We start from the raw sequence: 20,695 nt of genomic DNA, 5'->3' as shown, positions 1-20,695 counted from the left end.
ATCTTTCATTGGTAGTGTCTCATTAGCATAATATGTGCATTCTATTTCACTAACAGAGCAAGTGCTTTGTAGATGTCACCATTTTTCCCATCATATATTGTCCAGTTCTTATTTCATGTATGTAAACTCGATCTTGACAACAAAGTTGGAAAACCAACATTTTCTTTCCAATATTCTGCTTGGTAATAATATTTCAGCTGTTGCATTTTAGCCTATGTGGGCTTCAGTTCCTCCCTGAAAAAAAAAAACTGTGTATAAGAGTTCTGTATAGTGCATGGCCTTACCTTGATCATTATTCTCCTGAAGTTGAGAGGTACAATGTTTGAAGGATAATTGACTGCTAGATTGAAGGTTCAATGACTATACTCAGGCCCTTATTTTGTTGTGCATCAATCTTGTGTGGTGTGTTCTATTTTCCTTCAACAAAGATCAAAATATTGATGAAAGTGAAAGTGTAAAATTATGATGGTAACAGAAAACATTGAAACTATATTTGACGTATCAGCAATTTAGAGATTGAATGCAATATGGGACAATACTGATCTGTGGTATGAACTGTTGTTTGGAGATTGCCATCTACTCACTTCTTATTCAAGGCTACTGTAACAAACACTAATTAACAGCTTGGAAAGCTCCAGAAGCTCAAGATTATACATCTTTTCTGTCATTTGTGTTTGTCAGCTTACTTCCATTTTTAATTTTAGCAGTTAGTGAGAACACTGTTGCCCTCTGTGGTGCTGAAACACAAATAACCCTTAACCACATGCAGTAAAATGGCTTATGAAGTACAGATGTAGAACATAGCTTTTATATCGGCTTTTTTACTTTACAATTTGAATCAGGAATGAGATGTCAGTGTGGTATGAGACATTAAATATAACTGCTTATCATTTCAGCGATTTAGATTCTCGCCGGGAAGTTGTCAAAGAAGAAGGAGAAGCATTTGCAAGGGAACATGGGCTGATATTCATGGAGACTTCCGCCAAAACTGCAGCAAATGTTGAAGAAGCATTTATCAACACTGCCAAAGAAATTTATGAGAAGATCCAAGAGGGAGTGTTTGACATTAATAATGAAGTGAGTACAGTACACACAAACTTAGCAAGCTCATTGCTTTCAGGTTCATCCACAGGATACATTATTAAGATAGATGTCAGAAAATTGTCAACTTCATACAAGCACATAGTTTACCACAACTAGATGACCTCATTTTCTAAGGGCTAAATGGGCTAATGACCTCAGTTTCTAAGGGCTGTTGGAAATGAAACCGTCTTAGAATCCACCTTCGTCAGCAACTTTGAATAAAGTTGCTACCTTGTGATTGAAAAATGTTCTTCAAAACAATTCTTATCTATTTTTTCAGTCTCAGTTGCACATTTTTAATTACTTGACATGTTTGATCAATCTGGTTCAGGTCTAAAACAAAGTAAAACTAAATATGTACCCCCTATTATTTTACAATAAGTAGGAAAGAATTGTACATAAGTGTAGAATTTACCAAAGTAATTGCCCCAGCAGCCTGTCTTGTCTGTCCAGAACCTCATATTAAGAGTTCTGTGTTTTGCAGCTACAGTCTTGTTTTAAATAGGTGTCTGGAGGTGGTGGAGGGAGAAAGACGGGGGGAGTGGGTTGGGGGTGATGTGAAAAGAGGAAAGGAAGCAAGGACGGGGTCGTAGAGGGTCTTGCAAAAAATTATAATTATGTTTGGGTAAACATTCTTGTTAAAATATTAAATAGTGTGGAACTGTGGGTGTCTAAACTGTAAACAGCATGAAATAGTAAAATTATAAAATGGACTGAAGGTAATTGAGAGTAAAGAAAGGAGGGGGGGGGGGGGGGGGGGAGGACTAGTGTAGGGATTTTATTGGCTTAACACGAGAGGGTCTTATACTGAAATTGCAAAAAATCAATTACCTAAAAAAACTTTAATTGAAAGGTTAAAAGTGTAGATCAGTGGTTGTGTAAAACTGTAAAAAGGATAAAATAGTAGACTGCAAAGTAAAAATAAAGTAACAAAACTGAATTAGTGTCTTAAAATAAAAATGTAGAATGAATGAAAATATAAAAATCGTAAGCTATTTCTCAGATAGTATTAAAGAAACCTTGTTAAAGTATTAAAAGGATAGAAAAATGGACGTATAAATGACAAAAGGCATAAATATTATAAAGTTGCAGAAATGGAATTATGTACGGTACATAGAACTGAATTAAGCATAATTCCTGAAGCCCACATTTATAACTCGTTGGCATGTACATGAGTTTTTGTGTTACTGTTCACCTGTTAACAAACTACCATTGACATTTGTATAACATTTTTTCTACTTATTGTAAAAGTACATATTTAGTTTTACCTTGTTTTAGATCTGAAGATGATCAAAACATGTCACACAATTAAAAATGTGCAGCTGAGACTGAAGAATAAGTAAGAATGGTTTTAAATATCAATGACACTGTTGATTCTCTCAGGACAAACATGTCGGCTATATTGAAACATGTTTATTGTACTAATTGATACATAACAGTACTTCAGTTTAGACAAAGAAAATTATTTTGCTTATAGTTGATAATAATGTAATAATGTTTGTTTTTGTGTAAAATGGACATTGTAAACCTAGCTGTTAAACATTATTTTATTTAGTTTCCCTCTTATTGGGTAGTACTTTCCTACAGACAGAAAACAATAGTAAATATTTAGAAACAAGTGTTTAGGTGAACAGCTCCGATGTAGAAATAAACCTATGGACTTGGAAACAGTAGGAAGCTCAGAAGTATGTGAAGTGCTATGCACTCAAAATGTAGCTAACAAATGTATCCCTGGCTTGATATCAGTTAGGTATGTAACAGTTTGTAAGAGCCTGTCACTGAAGTCACAAGGCATTTAAACACCATATCCAACCCAGATGAAAGTTGTTGTGCTCAAGAAACAAAAACCAAGGAAATGATACAGTTGTCTACACTATATCTGATAAACCTTACACTGAAAGCATTTACGCATATTACATGCACACGCAAAATATTAAATATCTGGGAAGCTTATAATCTATAATCTGACACTGTTGAGCACACACGAGGATGGGGGAATCTGATTGGTTTGGAGAGGGGAACGAACAATAAATTCAAAATTAGAATGCCAGAGCCACACGTTGATAAACTTACTGTTCTTTTGTAGCCAGGAAGTTCAGCTTCTAGTACACTGTAACTACAGCTCTGTCATGACAAAGCAGAGCTTTGGTTTGTATGTCAGAGTTGCATTCTGAAGAATTGTGAATTGCAATGCCTGTCTGACCATTCTGATTTAGGTTTTTGTCTTTTCTTTAAATTGATTAAGTTTAAAACTGTATGGTGCCTTTGAAAAGGACACTGTCTATTTACTTCCCCTTCCTTGTGCTATCTAGTTTAATGGGACATTAAATGCATACCTCCCTTTTTATTTTCTTTGTAGACAGTGCTATAAAAATACCTTTAGCAATGTAAGAAGTAGCAATATAATAAAAAGGATAGTTGCTACCCGCCATAAAGCGAAGATGCTGAGTCATGTCTTTCTGCGACTTAGCATCTCTGGTTTATGGTGAGTAGCAACTATCCTTTTCTTTATATTGCTACATTCCATCCTGGATTTTCCATTGAATATATTGCAAAAGTATTATCCATGGCACAACTGATTGGTCATCCATAAAAAGTGTGCAGAGAACATAAGGAAACAACAAGAAAATTCGTGTGTGGCAGTCAAAATTGTACTTGATTGCTTTAATCCTCTGTTTAGGTCAGAATAATTTCATCCAGTGAGTAGGCTGCATTACTTAGTCTTCAAAACAAAATAGTGAGCCTCTCCTTGGAGTCAGTGTCAAATTTCTTTTTATGTGGATATAGGTGGAAAGCCACTGTACTCGATCCCGTGCATAGGGTGGTTGTTTGAACAATTTCTTCTTAAAATCCCTCAGTTTTCATATTTACGTTTTGTCTTGCAAAATAAATATTGAACAAACTTGTCCATGAACTGCCTTGTCCCCCCCTAACCCCCCAATTGATTATATCCTATTCCTAACACAGATTTCTCATTAATCACTGACAAGCAGTAAATCATGTGGGATAAGTGTCCTTAAAGGCTCATCTCTCTACAGCCAGTTGTGTTGTAATAAGATTTTTTTATCATTATCCAGACCTCATCTTTCCTCTTGAGCCACGCTTTTCATCTCGGACTAGCACTTTTATCCAGTGTCATCCATTTTTTATTATTGGATGTATCGCAACCTCTTGTTTTCCCCTGAAGTTTTTATTCTCCACAGCTCGCTATAGTATGATTGATGTCTTAACATGTCTTATTTGCATTATTCACCAGTTATTGTTTAACTTTTTATAAGGTGATGAATAATTTCTTTTGCTGCCAGCAGTTATGGTCCATCTGGTAGGTCAAATGGCTTTCACAGATGACAGTGGGTGGCCATCAGCTTCCACTCAGTGCTTCTAATATTTGACTGTTGTCTCATTTCTTATGTGAAGTGACAGGTTCATGTCTCAGCCAAAGTAGCAGATTGCTGCATAGAATTGATTGGATGATTTTTAGAACCGTCCAAACTTCGCTCAAAGATTAAATTTTGCATGTGCATTGGTCAGCAGTCAATAAATACAAATTGCCTATCTTCAAAGAGGCACAGATGTAAAATGTATCGTGTACTAATATAATCAAAATAATATTCAATCTATGCAGTGGTGCATACATATCGAGGGTGCGTGGCACTGCCCCCCCTCCCCCCCTGCCCCCTTGTGGGGACGCCTGCACTGCCCACGCCAGTCAGCCTGCGCACTATTCGTTTGTTTCTTTAGTCAGTTGACTCAATTGAATTCAGTTATTGAGTAGTTGTACTTTCCTGTGTAGCACGAGCATCCGCGTCATCGTATTTTATACGTTTCTGTCTGGCACGCAGATAGCTAACACATACCTCCGAGAAAAGTCATGGGCGTTCTAGTGATCTCAATATATTATTCTGCCTGGCATTTGTTCGAGAAAAGTCGCGAGTATTTTACTGTTTCCTTGTACAGAGAACTTTCGATATGTAGTGTTATAAATATGGATTATTTGCCAAATAGGAAGGTAGTATACATTTAGAAGCAGAAATATTAAGACTGAAGAATGAAAAAGTAAAAAATCCTAACTGTAGCAAGTGCAAGTGTGAAGATTAATTAAGAGTGAGAGTGATCAGTTTATTGTGAAGTATTAACAACAGTATTTCATAGCAATTTCTCAGTAAAATATTGTTATGAGACTCGAAACAATATTTTTACTAATAATGTAACAGTAGTTTCCCATACCTAAGTTGTAATATGAGTCAGGTATGAGAAACTATTGATGCGTATATCTCTGGTAATAGTGACTTTTGAGAAGATTCTTAAAAACGCATTGTTACTATATAGGTCCTCTAACGAATGCACTAGTAAGGAACGGAATCAACAATAAAAGTTCCACACACATAAATTGCCAGATGACATCATCATTGGAAACTCACCCTTATGTCATAAGGTACATATTGGCTTGTCACATTCACAGTAGGTGTTTGTTCACACTCCATAAAAGTTTGGAAGAGAACATTCTGGCAGTGAATGTTCTCGACACAACTGAGCCACATATATAAGGAAAGCAGAGTCGCTGCCAGGTAATCAGTTTGAAAGCAACAATCACTGCAATAACTTGGAAGTGTAAAAAAGTGAACAGCTGCGATTATTGGCAATTACCATGGACTTCATAAGTGTTGTGCTTAGTGATATTAGAAATATGTGGAGTGTGACCATTTGTGTTTCAGTGCTAAGTGTACTAGCTTTGCATTTTTCAGTGCGAATAAAGTGTTTATTTGAGAATAATTGGCATCTAATTTACCTACGTCATAACAATATAATAAAGGATAAGTTTGGGGAAGTGACAGTGCTGTCTCAGATGAGAAGTGGTGCAGTCTTGATTCAGACAGCATCCCCAGCCCAATCCCGGGCATCACTCGCTTGTGACTGGCTGGGTGATATTCCTATTTCCGTCACTCCCCAAAAAGCCTCAACATGGTCCAGGGGATTATTTTCCATTGCGACCTCTCTTGCAGTCTGACAACGAGCTCCATGCCAATCCAGAACGGCAGGGTGTTCATTTCATCCGGCACATTTACAGGGGACCCAAAGACAACAGGGTTGTTACCGGTGCCTTCTTGGTCTTTGAGGGTGATTCATTGCCTGAAAAGGTCAAGGTGATGGTTTACTGCTCTGATATTAAACTGTATGTCCCTCCCCCTATGCAGTGCTTTAAGTGCTGGAAATTCAGACACGTCTTCCCACTTAACTTCCAGCGCCACATATCAAGACTGCGGATGTCCATGCATCCAGATACTCCCTGTGCTCCTCCTCCCACTTGTATCAACTGCTCGTCAGACTGCACAGTACTCCAAAAGGAGCGGAAAATCATGGAGTAAAAGACCCTGGACCAATTGACTTACCAAGAGGCTAAACGTAAATTTGAACGATTACACCCCGTTCAATTGGTGTCCGCATATGCTGCAGCTACATTACCATCGCCATCACAAGTACGAGTTGTACCACAACCTGTGCCATGAACAGTGGGCCCTCCAGAATACGTCCGCCTGCTTGGTGGTAGGGGGAAAATCTCCTTCCATTGCTCCCAAAGCAACAGCCTCCTCTGGCCCCTCTCGTACGGAAGGGGTCCCTTGGGACCCTCTCTCTCAAGGTCTCCACTAATGCCACAGCGAACACTCACCAGTGGCTAAAGGAGCCAAAAACTGCTGGACAAAGAGCTTCATGGTCTTCCCCCGCACCTGAAGCTACTTCGGAGAAGTCCTTCCAGCAAGCCCCTAAAGAGAAGTGAGAGGGCAAGCAAACAAAGAAGTCTGCTAAGAAAAAGGACCCTCCAGTGGCCCCAACACCCCCCCACTCCCTATCAGTTCTGCACCTGCAGACGAGGTGGAGATCTCGGCGTCCCCTGAGGACCTGGATCTCACTGATGCCTCGTCAACAATAGGAATGGATACAAATATTCAGTTGCTGGCAGCAGGAGACCCTGAGACGTAACCTGCCTCCTTATATGCTTCATGCATTCCCAGCCTCATGATAGTCATTCTCCAGTGAAATTGCTGCAGTTTTTTCCACCCCCTGACTGAGCTAAGGCAACATTTAAGCATTACACCTGCTTTATGCATTGCCCTCTGCGTCTATAGGGGATATTACAAGAACTGTAGAGACTATAATAAAGTGTCAGGTGGCATTTGTGTCTATGTCCTGAACTCGGTATGCATTGAACCTGTGCCCCTTCAAATCCCTCTTGACGCTGTGGCTGTCAAGATAAGGACAACACAGAAAATAACTGTCTGCAATGTATATCTTCCTCCAGATGGTGCAGTACCCCTGAATGCTGCACTGATTGATCAACTCCCTAAACATTTCCTACTTTTGGGAGATTTTAACGCCCATAACCCCTTGTGGGGTGGTACCGTGCTTACTGGCCAAGGTAGAGATGTCAAAACATCCCTGTATCAAATCGACCTCTGCCTCTTGAACACTGGGGCCGCCACACATTTCAGTGTGGCTCATTGCACTTACTCGACCATTGATTTATCCCTCTGCAGCCCAGGACTTCTCCCATCTGTCCACTGGAGAGTCCACGATGACTTGTGTGGTAGTGACCACTTCCCATCTTCCTGTCACTCCCCCTGCACCATTCTTCTGGATGTTTACCAAGATGGGCTTTAAACAATGCAGACTGGGAAGCTTTCACCTCTGCTGTCACTGTTGAATCTCCTCCACAAGATGCGGTTGATGTGGTAGTTGAGGAGGTCACTAGAACGATCGTTTCTGCTGCGGAAAACATGATGCCCCCGGCGAAAGTCAATACCTTGGTGGTTGCCAGGAATTGCTGAGGCCATTAAAGAATATCGGCGAGCTCTCCAGTGACACAGGCGGCACCCTTCACTACAGCACCTAATAGCTTTTAAACGGCTCCATGCCTGCGTTCACCAGCTTATAAAAAGACGGAAACAGGAGTGTTGGAGAGGTTCATCTCGACCATTGGGTGCCATACATCACCTTCCCAATTCTGGACACCCCCCTGCGGGCCCGGGATTAGAATAGGCCAGAGGTATTCTGGCCTCTTGTAAGAGGCGACTAAAAGGAGTCACACCTTTCGGCCTTTGTGATGGTGCCCTGTAGCATTTGACCTCCGTTTTTCAAAATTTTCCCAAAGAGCGAGCCAATTGGGGAAGGGCGCCTTACATGGTGCATCGTGTCCATCGTGCATTGAGATCTTTAGCCCACTTTCTCGTCGTCGCATTACAGTCCGCTCATCCTCCATCTCTTGAGTGAGGGATGGCAGATTTTGTTTTGGGTTTTATTCATGCAGAGGGTTTTTATTGCTTGATCTAAGTGTTTGTCCTTTTTTTGTGTGTTGAGTCTGGCCTTTGGCCTACGATTTTAGACTGGGGTTTTAGTGCATTTCTTGGTGGTGGATATCAGTCCCCACTTCCGAGCAAGAGAAGCATAAGTTTTCTTCAGCTCCTCTTGCTAGGAAGGGGTCCCTTGGGTCACTCCCTTCCCAGGTTTCTGCTAATGGGAAAGATGACACCCACCAGTGGCTGAAGAGCCCAAAAGCAACTGGTCGGAGGGCTTCACGCTCATCCTCAGTCCTGGAGAGTGAATCAGTGAAGTCCTCCCAGCCAGGGAAACCAAAGGCACAGTGAGAGAAATCCAAAAAGAAGGTTCCCAAGACCAAGGGAATTGCGGTGGCACCCACACCACCGCTCCCTTAAAGCTCTGCGTCAGCGGATGAGGTGGGGATTCTGGCATCTGCTGAGAACCTAGATCTCACCGGACCCTCAGACAGAATGGATATAGACTGCTCAGGCAAAAAATCGATGGCAGCAGGTGACCCTGAGGCGTAAACTGCCTCATTGAATGTTCCGTGCCTTCCCAGTTTCACAATGATGTCATCCTCCAGTGGAGTTGCGGCAGTTTTTTCCCTCTGCCTGGCTGAGCTACAGCAGCTGTTAAGCTTTACACCTGCTTTCTGCATTGTCCTCCAGGAAACCTGGTTCTCAGCAATGCAGACCCTGCCCTCTGTGGCTATAAGGTATACTACGGGAACTGTAGTGACTACAATCAAGTGTCAGGTGGAGTTTGCGTTTATGTCCTAAACTCAGTCTGTAGTGAAACTGTGCCCCTTCAAACCCCTCTTGAAGCTGTGGCTGTCAGAATAAGGATAACACAGGAAATAACTGTCTGCAATCTATATCTTCCTCCAGATGGTGCAGTTTCCCTGAATGTATTAACTGCACTGATAGATCAACTCACTAAACCTTTCCTACTTTTGAGAGATTTTAATGCCCATAACCCCTTGTGAGGTGGCACCGTGCTTGCTGGCCGAGGCACAGATATCGAAACTTTACTGTCTCACTTCGACCTCTGCCTCTTAAATACTGGGGCCGCCACACATTTCAGTGTGGCCTGTGGTAGCTTCTCGGCCATTGATTTATCAATTTGCAGTGAAGGACTTCTCACATCTATCCACTGGAGAGCAGATGACGACCTGTATGGCAGTGACCACTTCCCCGTCTTCCTGTCACTGCCCCGGTGTCAGGCCCATGGGCGCCTGCCCAGGTGGGCTTTAAACAAGGCGGACTGGGAAACTTTCACCTCTGCTGTCACAGTTGAATCTCCCCCACACAGTAACATTGATGTGATGGTTGAGCAGGTGACTACAACAATAGTTTCTGCTCTTTAGGGTGCCCCCGGCGAAAGGCAGTCAGGTGGTTGCCGGAAGTCGTTGAAGCAATTAAGGAGTGTCGGCGAGCTCTACAGTGGCATAAGCGACACCCTTTCCTGGAGCACCTCATAGCCTTTAAATGGCTCCATGCCCGTGTTCGCCAACTTATCAAACAACGGAAGCAGGAGTGTTGTGAGAGATATGTCTCGACCATTGGGTGCCATATGTCACCTTCCCAAGTCTGGGCAAAGATCAAAAGTATTTTCGGGTAAATTGCAGTTTGTGTCCAATCCCTTCTTTCTGAACTGGAGTCCTTGCCTTTACCACCTATACTTGAGGTCCATTCACGTACAACTCCAAGGTGTACACCTAGGCTGCAGCTTCACCTGGACCTTTCACATGGCCCTAAGGACTCATTTAACCCCACAGCTCTCCGCTGCTACTGCCTCTCGATTCTTGACAAGTACTGAGGCCACAAAGTGGTTTACACCTACAGCTCAATGAGTGATACTCACGTCGGCTTCACATATACCCATGGAGGACATATTGAACATCACACCTTGCCCGATGGCTGAAGTGTTTTCACTGCCGATCTGGTGGCTATATCTCGTGCTCTTGAGCACATCCGTTCATGCTCTGGGAAGTCGTTTCTTGAGCAGCCTACAAGCTATTGCCCTGTGCTACCCCCCACCATCCTGTGGTAGAGACCATCCAGGAGTCCATCTATGCCCTGGAATGGTCCAGTCGTTGCGTGGTGTTTGTGTGGACCCAGGCCACGTCGGAATCCCCGGAAATGAACTTGCCGACAGGCCGGTGAAACAGGCTACAGGGAAACTGCTTTTGGAGATCGGCATCCCTGTAACTGACCTGCAGTCCTTATTCCACCACAAGGTTTTTCAGCTTTGGGAGACGGAATGGCATAATCTCAGTACACACAACAAACTGCATGCCATTAAGGAGACTATGAATGTGTGGAAGATCTCCTTGCGGGCCCTTCGCAGGGACTCTGTGGTTCTCTGCCAGCTCCGCATTGGCCATACACAGCTAACACGTGGCTATCTCCTCTGTCACGAGGACCCACCTCGGTGTCACTGTGGCTCACATATGACTGTCATTGACATCTTGCTGGACTGCCCAGTTTTAGCCGCTCTGCGGTGGACTTTCAACCTTAACCTTTCCGGCACCCTACCTTCAATGTTGGGTGACAATGCCTCTACAGCAGATGTAGTTTTGTTTTATTCGTGAGGGGAGGTTATATTTGTACCGTCTAAGGGTGGGCATTTAGCCTTCTCTGAGGTCGCCACCCCCCCTCCATTTTAACTCTGTCGCACTTTCTTTGCATTTGTCTGTCTTGGTGGTTGTCTTTTCCCTACCTTTTCTTTTTGGGATGGACATTTTAATGTGTTGCAGAGTGGCTGGCTCATCCTCTTTTATTATTGTGATCAGCCGGCCCAGACCATCTTCTCTATGGTTTTAATACCTTCTTCTACTTTTCCTTGTGGTGTATGTTTTCTCCAGTTTTTGTTCGTTCCATTCCTTTTAATTTTAGGTGTGGTGTTGGGTGCTTTCGTACTTTGAGCCTTGCATGCATCAGGAAAAAGGGACTGATGACCCTATAGTTTGGTCCCTTTATACCGTGAACCAACCAACCAAACCCCCAGGGTGCTCGCCTCTCTTTGGCAGGTTCATTCTTGGCCACCATGGGGCTGCAGTCTTTGCAACATCTTTTCTCTTCCATGCTGCTGCCAGGCACTTTATTGTGAATAGCAGAGTAATCACATATATGTAGAGGTATCCTCTTGCTGTTCTTTTTCCCTTTCCTTGGGGAACAGATGGGCTGTTTTTGGAAATTTATTCTGCATTTTCGATATCTATATTAGAGTACTGTCCACTGTTTTTTTTGTTCCTTTTTTTCTTTCTTCATTCACCTTCTCCCATCCTTCCTCCTCTTCAGCATTTGAGGTTCCTCTTTTTCTTTTTCCTCCCTGTCTGCTCCTGAACCCTGTCCCAAACGTCTTATGCATAACAGGTGACTGGGTAACACGTGATTCCCAGCTGTGGGTCAATGAATAGGGTTCGCACATACACCCTGGTACAGGCCACGCCCAGGGAGGGGTGATTGCCTGAGCTGCTACCTTCCCAAATAACTGATAGGTCCCCTGTCTGGTTTTTGAGAGGTGTGAATAGTCACCTAAGGTGAATGTGCCCCTTTCTGAAGGGCCCCCCCCAGTTGGAAGGAGCACGAAATCAGAGACGCTGGCAATCGTGGGGGATTTTCTCATAGTGGGCCACTCATCTTCATAGTCAACGGCTACAGAATGAGGCTAATGATTCAAAGACCCTCCCAGCTGCACCACAGTTCCTCATGGCTTCATGTGCTGAAGACGGTGAGTCCTTCACTTTGGTAAATCCATTTATTATTCGAAAAGGTGTTGATGCCATTGCTGGCTCTACGAAATCCTGCTCGCATTTACTCAGTGGAACTTTGCTTTTGGAGATTACGTCTGATTCTCAAGCACAACTGCTGCTTGCAGCTTCGCTTGTCCATAGCAAACTTGTTAGTGTCGAAGATCATCTGATTCTTAAGCACAAAAACTGCTTGCAGCTTTGCTCCTCCGTGGCTATCCTGTTCGTGTTGAGGATCATTGAACACTGAATTATTCCCTTGGTGTTATTTACACTAGGCTGCTTGATGGTCTTACCGAGGCAGAAATCCAAACATACCTCTCTGATCAGGGGTGTCATTGCTGTCCATTAGGTGATGAAGAAAGTAGATACCTCCTTAGTGCCTACGCGCACTGTCTTTCTCGCTTTTGATAGAGTGGTTCTTCTGTCAAAGATCAATGCAGGCTGTGAAGTTACCAAAGTACGACTGTGCATTCTGAAACCAATGCGCTGCCACCACTTGTCGTTTCAGCGACAATTGAGACTCCTGTCGACACCCAGACAAATGTGTAACCTGTGGTAGGGATGCTCATGAGGGTGTTTATCCACCTCCTCCTCCCCACTGCTTCAACTGCAGTGGTAACCATGTCGCCTCCTACTGCGATTGTCCTGTGCATCTTGATGAGTGGGCTGTCCAGGAGATCCAGGTGTAAAAAAAAGTGCCTTACTCTGTCTCTCGCAAGTTGTTAGTTAGTCACAAACCCTGCATTCTACCATACAGTACTGTTCTTCCTACATCTCGCTGCTTGAAGGACATGGCCATGCAGACATGCGACTTCAATTTTAGCACCGCCCTAGCGTTACGGTAGTGTCCCCGTCTCCTCCTCCAGCTGTGCAACATGCTACCAAACTTTTGCCTCACAGGACAAAGTCACCAGCTACACAACTGGCAGCCTGGATAGGACAGAAGGAATACTCTCGTGAAGACTTCCTACATCCCTCCAGCCAACCAACATCTGAGTCTTCCTCTGCCAACTGGAAAGGCTCCAAGGAGTTAAACAAAGGCAAACAGTCTTCTCCTTCACTGATGTGAAGATCCTATTTGACAATGTCGTCTCGTGATACTGTCACCTGGCTGACCTCCGTGTCGCCGGTGGGCACCGCCAACCGTTTTTCAGTGCTGGACTCCACAGGCCGACAGAAGGAGAATATTGACACTTCGGTAGACCTCATGGAGCAGGATAGTCCTGCCTCTGTGCCCTGTAGCAGCAAGTCTTCGAAGGCTGATCTCGGCAGCCGCCGAGGTGACACCCCTTCAGTTTTTTCCTCGTTATGACTTTCCTCCATTGGAATGATTGCGGTCTTTGATCCAACAACGAGGATTTGTGGCAGCTCTTAGAATTGAAGCGTCCACTTATTTCTCTACCTTCAGGAAATGAAATTGCATCCTCAGGACCACTTTGAATTCTCGTAACTCTTCCCAGTCCATTTTTACTTTCTCCCCGAGTACAGCATTCCATCTCATGGGAGAGTCATGCTGCTCATACGGGATGACATTCATAGTCAACCCATCTCCCTGACTACCCGTCATCATTTGATGTCAACAGGGCAGATTTCCTCCAGCTTATTCGGCAGCTACCTCACCCATTTCCGCTGCTCGGTGCCTTTAATGCGCACCATTCCTCTTGGGGTTTTCCCAGAACTCGTCCAAGAGGTGCCCTCTTGGCTGACCTCAACCAATTTAACCTCTTCTGTCTTAACATAGGAGCACTCAGGTTCCTTTCAGACTCCACGCACACCTGTTCCCATTTGAACATATCCTTCTGTACTGCCAAGCTTGCCCATCGTTTAGAGTGGTCCGTTCAGACGCGTACTCAAATGACCATTTCCTGTGTGCTGTCCATTTGCTGACTCCTACCCACCTATGCGCATACCCAAATGGCAGCTTACTAAAGCTGACGGGAGGTTTTACACCTCCCTGGTGACCTTCAATGAACAACATTTCCCCAGTTCCAATGACCAGGTAGAACATCTTCCAAACATTATCCTTGCTGCCGCAGAGCATTCCATTCCTCAAACTTCGTCTTTACGACACCGTGTCCCGGTCCCTTGGTGGACTGAGGTATGCTGTGATGCAATTCATGTGCGTAGACATCCTCTCCACGTTTTTGACCGTCGTCCTATGATGGCAAACTGCATGCATTATAAACAGTTGCGTGCACAGTGTTGTCGCATTTTTTGGGATGGCAAAACAGCTAGCTGGATTTTATTCACTAGTTCTTTCAATAGTTCCACACCCGCTTCCATCATGTGGGCCAACCTTCGACAGCTCTCTGGGACCAAGATCCATTTCCCAATTTCCGGCCTGACAGTAGCAGACAATGTCATAATGGACCCTATTGCTATCTCCAACACCTTGGGCCACCATTTTGCAGAGATTTCGAGCTCGTCCTGCTATCACCCTGTTTTCCTGCATGGGAAACAAGATGAGGCAGCTCGGGCAATGTCTTATTGGAATCGTGAGTGCTACAATGCCGCCTTTACTACGAGGGAGCTAGATCATGCTCTCAATTCATCTCGATCCTTTGCCCCAGGGCCAGACGATGTTCGCATTCAGATGTTGCAGCACCTTTCTCTTGCGGGCAAGCACTTTCTGCTTCGTATGTACAATTGTTTCTGGACAGAGGTCACAGTTCCCAGATGCTCACATAAAGCTACTGTCGTACCCATATCTAAGTCGGTAAGGACAAACACCTTCCTTCTACCCGCTGCCCCATTTCTCTCACCATCTGTGTTCACAAGGTGATTCATGCCCAGCTGGTATGATGACTAGTCTCTCAATTTACTAACCACTGCACAGTGTGGATTTCGAGTGCGTCATTCTGTAGTTGACCATCCCGTCACTTTGTGCACCCATGTCATGAATGGTTTTCTGTGGAAATCCCGGACTGTGGCTGTCTTTATCAATTTAGAGAAAGCGTACGACACCTGCTGGAGGACTGATATCCTCTGAACACTCTACATGTGGGGCTTCAGAGACTGTTGGACACCTGTATCCAGGAAAATTGTGTGCCTCAGGGTTCCATCCTGAGCATCATCCTCTTTGGTATCGCCATTAACCATATGATGGCCTGTCTCCCACCGGGCATCTCAGGCTCCCTTTTCATTGACTATTTTGTCATCTATTGAAGTTATACAAGGACCTGTCTCATTGGATGGTGTAAAACCGTTTATCTGGATTCTGGTGGCACAATTGGTTTCTTCCACCGTCCTTCCTTCTTGGGCCCATTGTTCTTTTTACTGAAACTTTCCTGTGGCTCTTGCTCGACAGGAAACTTTCTTGGTCCTCCGTGTCTTACTTGACAGCCCGCTGTACGCGGTCACTCAGTGTCCTGTGTGTCCTCAGTGGTATTTCTTGGGGAGCAGATCAAACCACCCTCCTCCATTTGTACCGGTCTCATGTCCTTTCAAAACTAGACTATGGGTGTTTAGTTAATGGATCTGCACGTCTGTCCCGCTTACGCTGTCTCAGTACTATCCACCATCGTGTCATCCGTTTGGCCAATCACCTTTTACACTAGCCCAGTTGAGTCTGTATGCAGAAGCTGCCGAACTACTGCTTTCCTACCACCATGACTTTCTCCTTAGCAGATATGGATGCAGTTTGTCTGCCACGTGTGGCCGCCCATCCTGTGCCTCCTCCTTCAGTGACTCCTTTGATCGCCAGTATGGGTTGCGTCCCTCTTCTCTGTTACCTCCTGGCATTTGCTTTCGGCTCTTGCTCTGTCAGCTTAACTGCATGCACCAGCAACTTTCCGAATGGATGTAAACCCTTCACCACCTTCATGCGGTGGCCCATGTTCACCTTGGCCTTCATTCACTCCCGAAGGTCACTACTCCAGCTGTGCTCTATTGCCTTCAGTTTCCCAACCTTTGCACAGAACTTCGTGATAGTACTTTTGTGTACACTGATGGCTCTCGGACTGACTGTGGTGTCCGGTGTGCCTTCATCATTGGCACCAACATTTTTTGGTATGGCTTTCGGAACACTGCTCAGTATTTACAGCAGAGTTATTCGTCCTGCATCAGGCCACATAGTACATTCGGCGACACAGGCTTTTCAATTGTGTCATCTGCTCTGACTCTGTCAGTGCTCTTCAAAGGCTCTGGTGCTGTACACCACCCATCCCTTAGTGCAGCGGGTCCAGGACAGCTGTCACTTGCTCACCCTTAATGGAGTCACTGTGATGTTTATGTGGGTTCCTGGCCACATTGGTCTGACAGGAAATGAGGCTGCTGACATGGCTACCAAGGCTGCAATCCTCGTATGTCAGCTCACTAGCTATTAAATTCCCTCCAATGCTCTCCATGTTGCTTTCTGTCATCAGGTGGTCACTTTGGCATCACCACTAGTTCTTGCTTAATGGGAACAGGCCCCGCGTTATTAAATCTCTCCCAGCGGCTTGGACGACCTCCTCTCGGCCATCTCGCTGTGAGATCATTTTAGCTAAGTTGTACATTGGGCACTGTCTTTTTAGCCATCACTATTTAAGTGGTGCTCTCACACCACTCTGCACTCTTCATGGTCAAAATTTGACTATCTGCCATGTCCTGACAGAATGCCCTTTTTTTTACCACTTACATTCTCATTTGTACTTGCCATCCGAGTTATCGGCCGTTTTAGTGAATGACGTGTGTGCTATTAAGTGCGTTTTACGTTTTATCTGTCATAGCAATAGGGCAAAAGCCATTTAATTATTAGTTCATGACCCCTGTTTCTCTATGGCATATTTTATAGACCTTTCGGCTCTTTGTCCTTGTGTTCTGCAGTTATTATGTGGGCACATACGGCCCTAGTTGTTTTTGCGCCCAAAAGCAAAATACACGAACAGATGTATGTGATGAACAGGATTTTAGTACTTTAAGGTGTTACCAATTCTAGAATTTGGTTTTGAGGAAGTTTATTACTTTCTTAATTTCTTTGGCAAGCAAGAAGTAATTGTGATTTACTTGACTGTTATTTGCTATTTGGTTGTTTTCCTCAATAACAAAGTCTATGCATTCCTCAATCCATTTCCCAGTTTCTTTTGCCATGTTTGATGTACCAGTATAAATTTAATTTTATTATCCGAGTTATTTATTCTTAATCAGTTCCCGCAAGATAGCGGTATTTTTTGTAATGTGAAATCGGTCCTACGTCCATTCGTTGGAAGCATCATTAATGCCTTCATAGTGCCATATTTTTCTTTCTTGGGAGAGCTGCTGTTAAAGATTGATAGAAATCTATCAAAAAATACATTAAATTTGGAACTTAGGTCTGCAACATTATACACATTCTTCTAGTCAGATGTCTGTGAGACAGCCTTGACACTTTGTTGTTTGTTCATTAATTACTCTGTTTTCGATTATATCACCTCATTGTGATCAGATGAGTTATTTATATGCATATTCAGTATGATTAATTGTATGTTGTGGTCAGAGAGTGCATTCACCTTGGGTAAACATTTATTTTATTCATAAGTGTTCATTTACAAAAAAAATTCCCTTAATGTACTGCTTTACCATCTACTTTTTGTGGGAAAAATTAATAACAAAACTCAGTTTATAAGTAACATTTTCAAATTGCTTCATTTACATGTATCTTTTGGGAAATTGATATTAAAATGTGTAAAAGCAGTTATTTGCTTTCTTTAGTGGCATAGTAATGATTCAAAGTTTTCTTATAATCAGAATGAGACTTTCACTCTGCAGCAGAGTGTGTGCTGATATGAAACTTCCTGGCAGATTAAAACTGTGTGCCGGACTGAGACTCGAACTCGGGACCTTTGCCTTTCGCGGGCAAGTGCTCTACCAACTGAGCTACCCGAGCACAACCCATGGTCCATCCTCCCAGCTCTACTTCTGCCAGTACCTCGTCTCCTACCTTCCAAACTTTACAGAAGCTCTCCTAGTTCTGCAAGGTTCGCAGGAGAGCTTCTTTAAATTTTGGAAGGTAGGAGACGAGGTACTGGCAGTAGTAGAGCTGTGAGGACGGGGTGTGAGTCGTGCTTGGGTAGCTCAGTTGGTAGAGCACTTGCCCGTGAAAGGCAAAGGTCCCGAGTTAGTCTCGGTCCGGCACACAGTTTTAATCTGCCAGAAAGTTTTCTAATAATATTTGAAAATTTCCCTGTGGGGTTCAATGCATTGTAGTAATTAAAAACAGAGCACTCTCTGCTGCAAAATGAAATAGTCATCGTGGATTCTGGAAATAATTAACGTTGTTGCTTTCTTTGCAGGCTAATGGTATCAAGATTGGACCCCAGCACTCTCCAAGTTCACCAAGCCTTCCAGCAGGCGGTCAGGGGGGCATGCAGGGCGGTGGGTGTTGTTAGGAGTTAGCCTGCCTCGCTGTCTGCTCCTCTTGCTCAGGGCTGTAAGTGCCCTCCTGGCCACAGTCAAAGCAGCAGTACATTGAGCCTAATGGCCGATGCCAGGCGCGTGCGTCTCCACTCTTTTTTTTCCCCCCCTCCCCTCCACACTCAATCTAGCATCAGTCATGATGGTTTCCTTGAAACATGCTACTTATGGTTCTCATTGACTGTCTGATCACTGTAACAAAACTGTAATCTCAAGAGTTTGAGGCAGAAGGCTATATATACATATATATATTCATATATACATATATAAAAACCAGCACTTGTGTAAATTTGTGAGTAATCTCTCTTTATATTGCCCACATGAATGATGTGATCCTGGATGTAGACAGGAATCTGAATCCGTAACATTAATTTGAAACACTGTGTATATTAGCATTGTAATTATTTATGTTGTAGATTTTTATTCCACAAATTGACATCAGAAATATCTACTTTTTGTCTAACTGAACAAATAAAGTGTGGTAGAGAATTGCTGTATTGTATTATTGTATTTGAACTGTGGAAATAATATTTTTTGTTAGTTAATTTCTTGAAATAATTGGGAACATAATTCCTAGTCAAGGAGAAACTGCTAGTCCTTAAAATTGTGTAATTTTCAAATGGTTTTGTAAGTCTGATATCTTTGCTGGTGTGATGCATAGCTTGGTGACAGCTCTGTTTGACACCCATGTTTTGTATACTTTTTAAACATTTCCCAGAGCAAAACTTATGGAATAACTTACTTTGAAGTTGATACATGTAGTTTCAAACATTTGTGGGTTGTAACTGATGTGTGTGTACTACCTAAGATGATCTCATTGTTTTTCTTTTTACTACCAGTGAAAGTGTACCTCTTGCTCATACAATTGCATACTTGCTGTATGTTTATTAACAAGCTTGTGCACAATTATAATTTTCAATGCTGTTTATAGATCATGTATTTATTAGTGCAGTGAAATTAATCTGAATACAGAACAATAACAGAGTTGCACACCAGCAAGAATTTGTCTTTTTAATTAGGCAGTAATTTTTTAAAACTTTCTTTCAGTCTTCAATTTCTACTGTTCTGGATACTGTTGAAGTGAATAAAGAAATATTCACTTATTTTTTTAATGAGGAGAACAGTTTCCTCAGAATTGATTGTTGTTTTTGAACAATACAGTTAGTCCATTCAGAATATTTTATGTGCATGTTTTTACAAACTTTTAATAATTGTAATTAATGTTTTCTCATAAATGCAGCCTTTTCTATATCAAAACATGTAAACATTCGTGTTTCATGTTTATCAATATGTATGGACTTTTTATTGTTGCACCAAATAAAACCCCCACATGGTGTGCACGAGGAATGCTTACAGTTACTGCTGGACAGAAATCATTTCTGTAATGTTTCATAATTTGTGCTGGGCTAGTCACATGTTAAAACTATTGCTTTCCACTAAAACTAACTCATTTGATTGCCAGACTAGGGTAGCATGAGGAAATTTTGTTTAGTCTGAAAAGATAATTTATCATGTGGTAGATATCATTTTTATCAGGGACCTGTGCTGATGTGTTTGATTATTCAAATACATACACTCAGCTTGGATGTAATAGTTTTTAGATAACTAATACACGTATATACTCTGTGAGAGCTGGAAAGGGAATTGATGGTTAGAGCTAATAGTTAAAACAGCGTACTGGAAGGGTAGGGATTCCTCCATAGTAGAATGTAGATTCAGCTGTGACTAAGGAAGCAGGTGGCTCTAATTTCAGCTATATTTTCAGTCTTGGGGTATGTGCCTGTCTACTACTGAACACCTATAGTTAGTGGTTACACCTTTGCTCCCTGCGTTATTTGTATTCCATCCAAAACTTCAAAGTAGTAGATTAGATATAGCTACATGTAACACATGGTCAGTTCCACAAGAAAATGTATGCCATTACCTGTTTGAAAGAAAAGACACCATATAAATGGTTTCATGAAAACACATGTTATTACTAATTGCACAATTATATAATAGTTAATACAGTTGCCACCAATATCAATTGTAGCTTGGCACCTTTTTGGCATGCTTTTCATTACTTTCTGTGTATTCTCTCGGTAATGATCTCCATGATTTTATATGACAGCTGCTTCAGAGTATGTATTGGCTTTCCTTTAAGCTTCACCTTAATATACGACCAAACAT

At 42.9% G+C, this 20,695-nt stretch overlaps 1 protein-coding gene across 1 annotated transcript in view; it reads left to right on the top strand.

Annotated features, from left to right (window-relative positions):
- LOC124615383 (ras-related protein Rab-2) overlaps positions 1-19,873 on the top strand; it is a 35,591-nt gene extending 15,718 nt beyond the window's left edge. Inside the window, exons 5-6 of the mRNA XM_047143207.1 lie at positions 897-1,077; positions 18,406-19,873. Of these exons, the coding sequence (XP_046999163.1) occupies positions 897-1,077; positions 18,406-18,501 (277 nt within the window). The 3' untranslated portion in view covers positions 18,502-19,873. The remainder of the gene's footprint in view (positions 1-896; positions 1,078-18,405) is intronic.
- Positions 19,874-20,695: the final 822 nt, after the last annotated feature.

Source organism: Schistocerca americana, chromosome 5 (assembly GCF_021461395.2).
Source record: "Schistocerca americana isolate TAMUIC-IGC-003095 chromosome 5, iqSchAmer2.1, whole genome shotgun sequence".
Classification (NCBI taxonomy): domain Eukaryota; kingdom Metazoa; phylum Arthropoda; class Insecta; order Orthoptera; family Acrididae; genus Schistocerca; species Schistocerca americana.
The sequence above is the reverse complement of the archived record's forward strand: the minus strand, read 5'-3'. Positions and strand labels throughout refer to the sequence as shown.